The 14,110-nt window shown below is 42.8% G+C and overlaps 1 protein-coding gene across 1 annotated transcript; it reads right to left on the reverse strand.

Moving 5' to 3' along the window:
* Positions 1-274: 274 nt before the first annotated feature.
* trim35-28 (tripartite motif containing 35-28) lies at positions 275-10,983 on the reverse strand. Its single transcript, XM_056286693.1, has 6 exons — positions 10,561-10,983; positions 6,226-6,321; positions 5,412-5,642; positions 2,379-2,401; positions 1,838-1,956; positions 275-1,684 (listed from the first exon to the last, which is right to left on the reverse strand). The coding sequence occupies exons 1-6, from the start codon at positions 10,981-10,983 to the stop codon at positions 1,149-1,151; spliced, it is 1,428 nt and encodes a 475-aa protein (XP_056142668.1). The 3' UTR covers positions 275-1,148.
* Positions 10,984-14,110: the final 3,127 nt, after the last annotated feature.

The following is a 14,110-nucleotide window of genomic DNA, read 5'->3' on the forward strand; positions in this document are numbered from 1 at the left end:
ACACACACGCACACATTATGAAAATATGGGAGTTGATATATATTATAAATATGCATTCTTAGCCATTAGTCAGCATGAGTCGTTAGACAGGGGACACTGGGGGAAAGTAAGGAGAGACGTGCAGCAAAGGCTCCGTGTCGGATTCGAACCCGCGACCGCAGCGATCAGTGTGCAAGGTATTCGGAGCCTCCAGGACGCCCCTAGTGGAGACTTCTAACACTGTTGGAAACATCTGGACAGAATCCCACACTCTTTTATCAAGCTACTTGGCCTTTTCATAGATGAACTTTAATCAATAAATTAATCAATCAATCAAGTTGCATTTTATATGGCGCTTTTTTAACTGCAACAGACACTCAAAGCGCTTTACAATTAAAAAGATGGATGAAAACAAACCAACCAAATAACAAATGACGTGAAACGCGCCGATCAGCTCCGTGGACCAGTCAGAGAAAAACTGTTGGATGGAGTTAGTGAATAAACTGATAATAGGAAACTTGACATCTTAACAACTTAACTTGACATCTAAACTAATCAAGTCATGCGGTACAAAGTACACGCAAAGCAAAATAGAATTGGATTGCTTCGCAAACAGCTGTTTAAGAGACTAACCTTATTTCAATTGCTGGACATAATTATTCTGTTCTGTGGGTAATTGTATTTGTAATTGTAAATAAGTCCTAGCTCGTATCAGAAGAAAAAGCACAGGGTGATAAAGGTAAGTGTATCAGTACTGGACTGTAATTCATGTTAGAGCTAAGGATCAAAGTAGACAATAACGGACAGAAATATGTAGTGTTATATGTCATAAAAATATGGAAGTTTGAATTCATTCCTGACACAAAACTCCCATACCCGGACAGTTTACTTAATCATCAACATGTTTCGGAAAAATGGCGATTGAACCAAATGAGTAATATCGCAGTAAAATAATGAAAAAAAAAAGTATACTTTATATGGCCATAAATTTAGACTTTCTCAAACTGATTGCTAATGAAAAAATACCTTCAGATCAAAACATTTCACATCATATGTATTTAAAAACATAAAATATAACTACAACCAAAATATCATTTAGGCACAGGAATTTATGCAGTGTATTACCTGCGGGAAAGAATATAAAGCCTTTAGTCAACTATATGGCCTACTCATGAGGTGTATATTGTCATTTTTGCTGGGGCCAGAACCATAGGTGTACTGTGGAGCCCAGGTCCAAACAATGGGAATATTTTCTCTTTAAACTTGTGAGTTAAGGTACACAAGTGTTTTGATGTTTCAGCATTCCAAAATGACACCTCTCCCTTATCCATATCTAGTTTGACCCGGATCCTGTCTGGACGGCTCTCTACTTCCACCTTCGTACGCTTGGGGGTCAGGACATTGTACGCCCCTTTGCTCAGACCTATGGACCACACGCCACGGTCTGTGGACACTGTAAACTTCTTCTTACGGACCACAGACTCTTTGCACACCCCTATTATCCACTTGGGGTTGTCCCCAACAATTACGTCCCATCGGTGCTTGCCAGCGGAGAAGCCCTCGCTGCCCAGGAGAAAGACGCAAGGGTCAAAGCGCTCTGGGTTGTCGGGGAACGCCTGCCGCTCTAGGCTTTCTTTTATGCTGGTCAACTCAGGATTCAAAGACAGCCAGGGGGAGGCTGTGTTGGGGTTCAACACCACTGGGTCTGAAGGGAGAGAGGGATGAAGGGTGCAATACAGCACGAGTCATAAAGATGCCTCAAACTATTTGTTCAAAAGCTTTTATTCCCCACTGATAAAAAAACAAAACAAAACAACAAAGTCAGTCTCAACCCCTTCTCAAAATGCATTGTACTTACTACATTTGACGTAGGCTTGCATGTTCTTCCATATGTTGTAGCTAAGAGAGCCGACGTGTCTGCCCACGCTCAGGAGACAATCTTTAGGGTATTCGGGGTCATCAGCAGTCCACTGAGCCCTGGCATGACATGGCAACGAGAGAAATGATGACGGAAAGTCATTTCAAAACTGACAGAAGCAAAGCTGAAAATGCAGAGCTCCTTAGAGAAGGGGACTGTTTGGACAAGTAGGAAGATGTCAAAGTTGCGGATGAAAAAACATTTAAATATAATCCTCAGAATGTATTTGAAAGTTTACAAATGCACATACACACTGCTTGATGAGTCACTCGGTCTAATCTTGCAGTGGAAATGGCTTGATTGGATATACCAAAATTAAATTTTAAAATATTGCACACAAACTAACAAAATAAATGTTTTACCAAGCACCTATCTGATTCACTGTGACTGCTTTGGAGTCAAGTGAGTTCAGGAATCTCTGGTTATGGTGTTTTGGGTTACTAATGTGCAGGGTATGTGCGAGTGTTTTGCAGCTGCTTACTTTCTTTTTAAGTTTTGGAAGTTCTGAAATAAAGAGAAAAGATTCATAGTTAGTTTTTTAAAAAAGAGCATTGTATAAAAGTATACAACTCAACAGCGTTAAATCTGAAATCTTAATCACTGGCCCAGGACTTTCCCCTTAACACCGATAGCTCCATTGTTACCCCCTCCACCTGAGTTTGTTACCTCGGAGTCATCTTTGATGTTCGAGCTCACCCCTTCATTCCTGCCCCATGTCAACCAGACCACGAAAACAGACTTCTTCCACCTCCGCAATATTTTCCACCTTTGACCCTCACTGTCACCTACTGCTGCAGAAACACTCATAACATCCAGGCTTGGTTACTGCAACAGCATCCTTTACGGTACCACTAACACAATCCGCAATAAACTTCAGTATGTACAAAATTCGGCCACCCGTCTGCTTGCCAGCATCCGCTCAGGAGCTGTCCTCCAAGCTCACCCCTGCCCTCCAAGATCTCCACTGGCTCCCAGTTAAACACAGGACAAACTTCAAAATCCTACTCATCACCTACAAGGCTCTCAATAATCTGGTTCCCCCTAACTCTCCAACCTCCACTGCCAACACACCCCATCCTGCTGCCTCAGATCCACTAATGCCAACCTCTTGCAAGTCACCAGGACCAAGTGCCAGACCTGGGGTTACAGGGCCTTTTCGGTTGGGCCCCTCTCTGAGGAACACTCTTCAAAACCACATCAAAGCTGCCCCCCACTATGTCTACAACTACTACTACTACTACTGCTACTTTCAGCTGCTCCCATTAGGGGGCGCCACAGCGGATCATCCGTTTCCATCTCTTCCTGTCTTCTGCATCTTCCTCTGTCACACCAGCCATCTGCATGTCTTCCCTCACCACATCCATAAACCTCCTCTTTGGTCTTCCTCTTTTCCTCTTCCCTGGCAGCTCCATATTCAGCATCCTTCTACCAATATACCCAGCATCTCTCCTCCACACATGTCCAAACCATCTCAATCTTGCCTCTCTTGCTTTGTCTCCAAACCGTCCAACTTGAGCGGTCCCTCTAATATAAATAATCGTTCCTAATCCTGTCCTTCTTCGTTACTCCCAGTGAAAATCTTAGCATCTTCAACTCTGCCACCTCCAGCTCCGCGTCCTGTCTTTTCGTCAGAGCCATTGTCTCCAAACCATATAACATAGCTGGTCTCACAACCATCTTGTAAACCTTCCCTCTAACTCTTGCTGGTACCCTTCTGTCGCAAATCACTCTTGACACTCTTCTCCACCCACTCCACCCTGCCTGCACTGTCTTCTTCACCTCACTTCTACACTCCCCGTTACTTTGGACAGTTGACCCCAAGTATTTAAACTCATATGCCTTCGTCACCTCCACTCCTTGCATCCTCACCATTCCACTGTCCCCCCTCTCATTCATACATATGTATTCCGTCTTGCTCCTACTGACTTTCATTCATCTTCTCTCCAGTGCATACCTCCACCTCTCTAGGCTCTCCTCAATCTGCACCCTACTCTCGCTACGGATCACAATGTCATTTGCAAACATCATCATCCATGGAGACTCCTGCCTGAACTTGTCCGTCAACCTGTCCATCACCATTGCAAACAAGAAAGGGCTCAGAGCTGATCCTTGATGTAATCCCACCTCCACCTTGAACCCATCTGTCATTCCAACCGCACACCTCACCATTGTCACACTTCCCTCATACATATCCTGCACCACTCCTACATACTTCTCTGCAACTCCCAACTTCCTCATACAATACCACACTTCCTCTCTCGGCACCCTGTCATATACTTTCTCTAAATCCACAAAGACACAGTGTACCTCCTTCTGGCCTTCTCTATACCTCTCCATCAACATTCTCAAAGCAAACATCACATCTGTGGTGCTCTTTTGTGGCATGAAACCATACTGCTGCTCGCTAATCGTCACCTCTCCTCTTAACCTAGCTTCTATTACTCTTGTCCATATCTTCATGCTGTGGCTGATCAACTTTATACCTCTGTAGTTGCTACAGTTCTGCATATTGCCCTTGTTCTTGAAAATCGGCACCAGTATGCTTCTTCTCCACTCCTCAGGCATCCTCTCACTTTCCAAGATTTTGTTAAACAATCTAGTTAAAAACTCCACTGCCATCTCTCCTAAACTTCTCCATGCCTCCACAGGTATGTCATCAGGACCAACTGCTTTTCCATTCGTCATCCTCTTCATAGCTGCCCTCACTTCCTCCTTGCTAATCCACTGCACTTCCTGATTCACTATCCCCACATCATCCAACCTTCTCTCTCTCTCATTTTCTTCATTCATCAGCCCCTCAAAGTACTCCTTCCACCTTCTCAGCACACTCTCCTCGCTTGTCAGCACATTTCCATCTCTAGCCTTGATCGCCCTAACTTGCTGCACATCCTTCCCAGCTCGGTCCCTCTGTCTAGCCAATCGGTACAAGTTGACAGGGGAAGATCTAACGGGGCAAAAAATTTGACTAACTCATTTGTTGGAAGGGTGGCATCCTATGACATACCACTTTGAAAGTCACCGAGCTCTTCAGTAAGACCCATTCTACTGCCAATGTGTGTCAATGAAGATTGCATGGCTGTATGCTGGATTTTATGCATCTACAAGGAATGGGTGTGGCTGAAATAGCCAAATCCACTCATTAGAAGGGGTGTACACATACTTTTGGCCATTTAGTGTACGTTACCCATAACGTTGGACAGACCCTTGAAAATGAAATGTCAATTGGTTTTTCGATATTTTATCATATTATCACCAGATTTGCAGGCCAGTACATGGAAATTCAAATGCAAATTGGATTCAAATATTTAAATTTAAATTTTGACTAAGCGTGCGTAAGTGGAAAATGACAATGCAGTTGTGAGACTGCATTTTCAATTTTGCATTAACATTTGAAATGTTAACTATACACTTTCCGGCATGGTTGGGAACAATTAGTGTTTGCTATGAAGCGCAACATGTTTAATGAGTGACGTTACCACAGCCCACGATGGAGACAAGTCACAGACTCACTCACCTGTAGAAAGGCTATATCCTCACTACCCATCTGCCTCTTGACAGTCTGAATGAGGGACGCCAAATGGGACATTTCCTCGGTTATACTGGATATTTTTTCTTCCATGGCAGTAATCTTCTTCTTCTCCTCATCGGCCAGGGCTTTCAGACGGACAACTTCTTCTGCGACAAGCACTTTGTGGAGCCTTTCAAACTCTGCCTTAACCACAATCTCCGCCTGTTTGGCCTGGTCCTGTGGGAGGATGAGAAATAAGAATTTTGTTTCTGACTCGAATTCATTTAAAATGCCTTTCTTCCAGTGCCTAGAATGTCTGTCTGTTGTGAATTACTTCCATGTGTTAACTGATTGGCCCAACAAGGTCACAGCACAGGGTAAGCTACAGACCAGCATGCTTTGAACGGGTAAGGAGTCATGATTTAGTGCCTTGCTCTCATATACTGCTGGGAGGTGGGAGCTTAAACAAAGGTCCTGGAGTTGAGGCACAGTGTCTCTACACACTATTGCCCCTTTTCCACTACATGGTACCGGCTCAACTCGACTCAACCTTTTTTCGTTTTCCATTACTGTTACCACTTTTCTGGTACCACCTTTGTCGAGGTTCCATTGCTATGATGACCAGCTACACTGAGAGGGTACTGTTACAGTAATGGAAAATGACACAGAAGCGAGTTGAGTTGAGTTGGTACCATGTAGTGGAAAAGGGGCTTATGTCACCGTGATGCCACTAATATGAAGAACGACTGTAGACCCGAATGTAGACACCAACACCACAACACTGAGATAATGATCTGAAATCTCTAAGAACTCAGTTTACCTTGATGAATTCAACAGTGCTCTTGAATTTACGCTTGGTGTGCTTGTACAAGTCCAGCTTTTCTTCACAAATCTTGAGTTTGAAGTCCAGTTCCTTCTGTAGTGGAAAAAAAAAAGCAACATGTTTCAACCTCAACCAAATATTATGGCTGACAGAACATGCCAGTCTAGCCTACAGTCTGGACAGCAGGGAAAGCCCAAGGCATAAGTGAACTAACCCTTTTTCACTGACACAGGCCCAATGCTGATGCTGGGCCATGCTCAACCGGGGATCCAGTAAACCTTTTTATGAAATGGCCTTTGTTTCAACCGGTTTGAGAACCAAAAATAAAAATCACACAACCAGATGATGCAGTTAACTGGACGTTGTACAAATGCAAAACTTTACACTGATTATTAATAGAAGAAGCCATTTATAAAATATTCCATGTGAACATGGTTTCAAAGAAATGCAGGTATTACAAATAATGTAAAATACTGAAATATTGCCCTTCAGTCTTCTCCTTCTTTTGGCTGCTCCCGTTAGGGGTCGCCACAGTGGATCAGCCCCCGTTTCCATAAGGCCCCATCATCAACAAATAATGATTTTCCAATGTCACCCCTTACGTCAGAGAACACATCATTAATCATGATGAGAAAAGCATTGGGCTGATCACACTGCCCTGTGGAATCCCTTATCTACCTTATACTTAGTGCTGTTCCCATCTTAACCTGAATATATCTACCAAATAATTATTTTTAATGCAAATAAAAGCTCTTACTGTTATTCCTGTTTCATCTAACTTAATCATTAATCCTTCTTTCATATCATATGCTTTCTCTACATCAAAGAACACTGCCATTAAGGATTCTTTATTAATTTGGGCTTTTCTCATTTCTGTCCCCAAACATATTACTGGATTCATTGTTCCTTTCCCTTTCCTAAATCCACTCTGGTAAGGAGAAAACAATCCTCTGCTTTCTATAAAGAAAGTCACTCTCTCTGTAATCATCTTTTCTATTATTTTCCCAACATGTGAAGTAAGTGCAATTGGTCTGCAGCTTGTTGGACTTGTCGGGTCCTTTCCCGGTTTTATCATAGGTATAATAACTGCATCTTTCCAACTGGTAGGTAATCGTTCTTCTCCCCATTCTGTCTGAACTCCTAAATGTTTTAATTATATAACAAATTTGGTCTTTTCCTGGAGATGTTAACCCAGGCTTTGCTATACTAGCTCCCCTCGTTTCTTGTATCGTAAAAGACGCATCCATTGCACCGTTTGTACACTATTGTCTCTGTAAAACACCTGGATAAGCTTCTCTAGTTTCTTCTCTCCCTTGTTTACCTTCCTGTTAGATTGTTAGAACTTTGAATTTCAGTGAACATCATTACCACACACCAAGTTACTATCCTCCAATAGTTGTTCTATTATCTCCCCATCTGTATCTGTCTTTCTCCCTCCCCATAACATGCAATGTGAATTAAAATCTCCACACCAAAGGCTCGTCGACGAAGCGGTTGAGAGCTGCGATGACTTTCATCAGACAACGCTGTGTAAACTTATAATTTGGCTGTATCCAGGGACAAAATACTACAATTTACCTGCCAAAGACCCCGAGGGGACACGTCATCGTGAGACACTCATTGCTCTTTACCAAGGCAATTCATGGGGCCTCTATTTCAAGTTGTGTCATCTTAATTGTCCTGGCAAGTATGTTCACTGATTTTATATAGGAACATACTCCCACAGTTTAGGTCATGTATCCTAGTACAATTTTCTTTAGGAGAATTTCCGACATATATACCAAATTCCAACAATATACTTTCGCCGTCTTTCTTCATCCCTTCTCTGAAGTCATTTAATCTTCGTGCACCCTTAACTCTCCTACCTTTGAGATTTGCCTTTACTTCATCCATGGTGACCTCAACTGGTATTCCTCAAATCATGCCCTTATTCCACCTGCTTCCCTTCAATACATGGCTTGCACTTGGTACTTCATGCTTTGCTACCTCGTTCATCCTACACGCCCTTTCTCTGCTCTTCATTTCTACATATGATCAACAGATTCCCATCTCTCAAAACAGGCCATTTTTAGCTCACCAACTTGATTTTTTAATACTGTAGTCAACTTCGCTGGGCTCATAGCGTGAACACCATTCTCTTCATTAAATCTGAGAACTCCCTTAAATTCAATTTCCCCGACCCCCGTTTCACCACTTCCTCGCTCAGAGAACTGTTCATCACTTTCCTGAGTTTTTTCGCACCTGCTCCGACAAAAGAATGTCCTCGTTCCTGTCTTGTTTTCTCATTTTCCTGACTAAACTCCATGCTATCCTCACTCCCGGTTCCCTCTGAATCTCCCCACTCTGGCCCATCCACAGCATGGCTATACCTTCTGTGTACTCCCTGGATATTTTTTTAAAATTGTATTGCATTTTTATTGCACTTTTATTTTATTCTCATTTTATCATTGTTGTTGTTAATTTATCTGTTGCAGTTTTGGAGTTCCCGAAAGAAATAATCTCACTGCTAATCGTACTTGTACACGAAGTATGTGAGAAATAAACCTTTGACTCTGAACCTGGAATTTCTTGAATCTTGCATGTACCAGTGGACGCTGCGATACATAGATTAGCATCACGTAAAATTCCCTGCAATTAATGTGATCATATTTTCTCTGCCACCCAACACTAAATTATGTTGATTCCATCAAAATGGCGTTTGGGGTCACCCGTCAGTGCTTTCAAAATTCAGTAAAAGACACATCTGTGAACGCAACACTGTGCATAACTGTAGTCCACCGACTTCCGGCCGGGTTCTACTGGGATGAGTATCCTCACAATGCAGCTTCTCCCTCTCGTAGACCCCCCTTCCCATCCGCCCCTGTATGTCTGCGTTATGTTCATCTGTCGTCTTGTTTCACTCCGTTTATTGTAAAGCGACTTTGAGTACTAGAAAAGCGCTATATAAGATCGATGTATTATTATTATTGTAACCGGTTATTTTCTTGCCCGGTGCAGGATTCGATACGGGGTGTACTGCACACAAGGCGACGTCACTAACCGCTCGGCTAAAGGGTCAGACCCGTTAGCTAGGGGCTAACGTGTCTTATTAGTAGTTTACATTATTATTATAATTATAATTGTGGAAGTAACTTGATACGTACAACTTGAAACTTTTCACCCGTTTGCTGGTAGGTGCAAGTGAAAGTTTGTCGACAATTCTGTCCATGTCGTTGACCTTCATCCATAGTAAATCTCGCAGGCACCGCAAAATATAAGCCACTGTCAAATCACACCCGCCAACAAACAGGAAACTGGGATGACCACTGCTGTAGAAACCGGAAGTCAGTGGACTACAGCAGTGTTTCTCAACCGGGGGTCCGCGGACCCCTGGTGGTCCGTGGTGTAATTGCAAGGGGTCCGTGAAAATAAAATATCTTTAAAAAAAAGATCCTATGACATTTATAGAAATAGGATTATTTTACTCAGATGTGACTGAGACCTTTATCTACCTAAACTATAAAGGGTAACAGGACTTTTTTCTCTAATTACATCTGTTTCACAAGTGTAATTTGTTGCATTTTAATAAGAGATCTTGTTCCCGTTTGCATTGTTAAAAGTCACTGCATAACAATTCTGTTGTTACATATATCTGAAAGTTACTGAATACATATTCTGTTTTGTTACATATATCTGAAAGTTACTGAATACATATTCTGTTTTGTTACATATATCTGAAAGTTACTGAATACATATTCTGTTTTGTTACATATATCTGAAAGTTACTGAATACATGTTCTGTTTTGTTACATATATCTGAAAGTTACTGCATAAGAATTCTGTTTTGTTACATATATCTGAAAGTCACTGAATACATATTCTGTTTTGTTACATATATCTGAAAGTTACTGCATAAAAATTCTGTTTTGTTACATATATCTGAAAGTTACTGCATAAGAATCCTGTTTTGTTACATATATCTGAAAGTTACTGCATAAGAATCCTGTTTTGTTACATATATCTGAAAGTTACTGCATAAGAATTCTGTTTTGTTAACTATATCTAAGTTACAACTGAAAGCTCTTATTTTTGCCCCAGAGAGTGAATAAATGCTATAACGCAATTTAAAATGCAGTTTCTACTGTTTCTATCAAATTGCAACCCCCCTCCCCCAAGATCAGGTGGAGGGGTCCTCAGGGTAGATCAAAAATACGCAGGGGGGGGTCCAGGACCCCAAAAAGGTTGAGAACCACTGGACTAGTCACGCACAGAGCCGACAGGGGCCGTTTAGGGCCCTGTTCTGCGGGACAGACGTTACGGGGCGGGGCGGGGCGGGGCCCAAGTGTACCTCACCTTGCAGTATGTCGTCCCCTTAATCAGGGGGAGCAGCTCGTGTCCCGGGTGCATTAACACACATTCAACACAGACGGGGTGCTCGTCTTTCACGCAGTAGAGCTGGAGGGGCAGACGGTGGATCTGGCAGTGGTCCTCGTCCAGAGGTTTTGGCTGGGGCCTCCAGCTCTTCTCCTTCACGAAAGACTCGCACGCGTCGCCGAGTGCGCGGTTGGCGATGAGCTGCTCCGCCTCGCACGGCGCCCGGCAGACGGGACACTTCCTAGTGTGCTGCCTGCTCCTGTCGACGCACTCCCGGCAGAAGCTGTGGGAGCACGGCAGGAGAACCGGGTCGCGGAAGATCCCCCGACAAATCGGACAGGTCAGGTCCCCCTCGAGAGGAAAAGACGCCTCTGACATTTCTACGTCCAAGCACTCGGCCATGGCTCCTTTCGGGAGCAAATTTATTTATTTATTTTTTTACTTTCGCTTCTGCAAGGAGCCTCAGAAAGTGATTGGCTGGCGAAACGCACCAGCAAGCCGTTCTATTGGACGCGCAGCGACTTCCGCTTTCAGACGGAAGTTGTTTTTTTTTTCAAAAATCTTTTATTTACAACAAACAGGTATACAGTTGTCGTACAGAGGGGAGGGGGGGACAAAAACATTTATAAAGACAAAGGGAGTTCAAAGTCCACTCGTTTTAAGTCCTCTCGGAGTTTGAATAAAATGTGCTTTCTTTAAAGTACCAAGTCTTTTGACATTTTTAGTTAAGGCGCCATACTGCCGACGAAAGCAGGATGGAGTCAGACCATTTAGATTTGCGGATGCGGAATTAACCAAGAATAATCTAAAGCTGAATTATACAGTTGATGTGGCTGTCCATCCCATAAAACACAAAATATAACGTCACACCAAATACATTAATCTGTACCTTAGTGCCCGTTTTTCCATTTATAAAGTCTTGCAATATCGATCCGCCTTCAGACGAAGCACAAACTGACGATGAGTTCAATTTTTGTAACTTTTTTTTTTAATATATAAATCACACACTTTTTGTCCCTGAACTGATACTGGAAAAGCTGGATATGATGTGAGTGGTGCTGGAAAAGCTGGATATGGTGTGAGTGGTGCTGGAAAAGCTGGATATGATGTGAGTGGTGCTGGAAAAGCTGGATATGATGTGAGTGGTGCTGGAAAAGCTGGATATGATGTGACTGGTGCTGGAAAAGCTGGATATGATGTGAGTGGTGCTGGAAAAGCTGGATATGATGTGAGTGGTGCTGGAAAAGCTGGATATGATGTGAGTGGTGCTGGAAAAGCTGGATATGACGTGAGTGGTGCTGGAAAAGCTTGATATGACGTGACTGGTGCTGGAAAAGCTGGATATGACGTGACCGGTGCTGGAAAAACTTGATATGACGTGACTGGTGCTGGAAAAGCTGGATATGATGTGACTGGTGCTGGAAAAGCTGGATATGACGTGAGTGGTGCTGGAAAAGCTTGATATGACATGAGTGGTGCTGGAAAAGCTTGATATGACGTGAGTGGTGCTGGAAAAGCTGGATATGATGTGAGTGGTGCTGGAAAAGCTGGATATGATGTGAATGGTGCTGGAAAAGCTGGATATGATGTGAGTGGTGCTGGAAAAGCTGGATATGATGTGAGTGGTGCTGGAAAAGCTGGATATGAAGTGAGTGGTGCTGGAAAAGCTGGATATGATGCGAGTGGTGCTGGAAAAGCTGGATATGATGTGAGTGGTGCTGGAAAAGCTGGATATGATGTGAGTGGTGCTGGAAAAGCTGGATATGATGTGAATGGTGCTGGAAAAGCTGGATATGATGTGAGTGGTGGTGGAAAAGCTGGATATGATGTGACTGGTGCTGGAAAAGCTGGATATGACGTGACTGGTGCTGGAAAAGCTGGATATGATGTGAGTGGTGCTGGAAAAGCTGGATATGACGTGACTGGTGCTGGAAAAGCTTGATATGATGTGACTGGTGCTGGAAAAGCTTGATATGACATGAGTGGTGCTGGAAAAGCTGGATATGATGTGAGTGGTGCTGGAAAAGCTGGATATGATGTGACTGGTGCTGGAAAAGCTGGATATGATGTGAGTGGTGCTGGAAAAGCTTGATATGATGTGAGTGGTGCTGGAAAAGCTGGATATGATGTGAGTGGTGCTGGAAAAGGTGGATATGATGTGAATGGTGCTGGAAAAGCTGGATATGATGTGAGTGGTGGTGGAAAAGCTGGATATGATGTGACTGGTGCTGGAAAAGCTGGATATGACGTGACTGGTGCTGGAAAAGCTGGATATGATGTGAGTGGTGCTGGAAAAGCTTTATATGATGTGAGTGGTACAGTACTGTGGGGATTGAGTTTGAAATGTATAGCAGCTGAATTAACTTAAGAGGTAGGTGATGTCACAGATATGTTATCACTCGATGACTGCATACAAACTGAGGCGGAGAGCTCTGCATGTGTTGACCTGACTCCTTACTGAGTTGATTCTTGTTCTGTCGCGTTACAGGTTGTTCAGCAGGTACGTAAATTAACAGCGCCCTTAGTGGCTGAGCACTATTACTACACATCACAGGTGGGAAGGGGTAGTGGGGGGGGGGGGGGGGGTAAGCGTATACTTCCTCCGACTCCTTTTCGAACACGTAACAAATAATCTGACGCATACGGAGATGTGTTCGCCGAGTTTGATGTGTGGACTTGGTCACTTTGGTGTGCAGATAAATGCTCACAAGACTAATAGAAAAAGAGACAAATGCTCACAAGACAAATGCTCACAAGACTAATAGAAAAAGAGACAAATGCTCACAAATTGTTTTACAATCTTTATTTTTCAAAAAGTCAACTGAACATTCTGTTGCATGTCACATAAGACATATCACATAGGCCTGAGCACGTGAGAGGGATCACATCTCCCTGACGAATGAAATGGTGATCTTAAAGATAATCCTGATAATGAGACTATCAATTACTGTTTGGTAATACATAATCTTAATGAACCTTTATTCATGGAAAAATATTCCATTGAACAGTCTGTTGCATGTCACAAGAAATATCACATAGGTCTAAGCACGTAATAGGGATCACAGTGACCTAATCGAGAGGTGTGAAATAGAACTACAAAGGAAATCGATTTCATGTACATATTTTACTAGTGCATTGGGTTTTGAAAGTACTTGTACATATTTTCATAATTAAATCGATATATAAACATTTCATATTTGTATATCTGTATACTATAATTTTTCGCTGTAAATATAGATTATAAAACAACTTGTGAGCATTTGTCTCTTTTTCTTTTAGGGTTGTGAGCATTGGTCTTGTGAGCATTTGTCATGGAACCGGTCACTTTAGATCAGTGGTTCTCAACCTTTTTGGGGTCCTGGAACCCCCTGCGTATTTTTGATCTACCCTGAGGACCCCTCCACCTGATCTTGGGGGAGGGGGGTTGCAATTTGATAGAAACAGTAGAAACTGCATTTTAAATTGCATTATAGCATTTATTCACTCTCTGGGGCAAAAATAAGAGCTTTCAGTTGTAACTTAGATATAG

Source organism: Lampris incognitus, chromosome 9 (genome assembly GCF_029633865.1).
Source record: "Lampris incognitus isolate fLamInc1 chromosome 9, fLamInc1.hap2, whole genome shotgun sequence".
Lineage (NCBI taxonomy): Eukaryota > Metazoa > Chordata > Actinopteri > Lampriformes > Lampridae > Lampris > Lampris incognitus.

Coding starts and splice junctions, on each gene's coding strand:
- trim35-28 (XM_056286693.1), bottom strand. CDS start 10,983: ATGGCCGAGTGCTTGGACGTAGAAATGTCAGAGGCGTCTTTTCCTCTC. Junction 2,402..5,411: donor AGGATATAGCCTTTCTACAG/GTGAGTGAGTCT, acceptor TCTTTATTTCAG/AACTTCCAAAACTTAAAAAG. Junction 1,685..1,837: donor GCAAGCCTACGTCAAATGTA/GTAAGTACAATG, acceptor CTCTCCCTTCAG/ACCCAGTGGTGTTGAACCCC.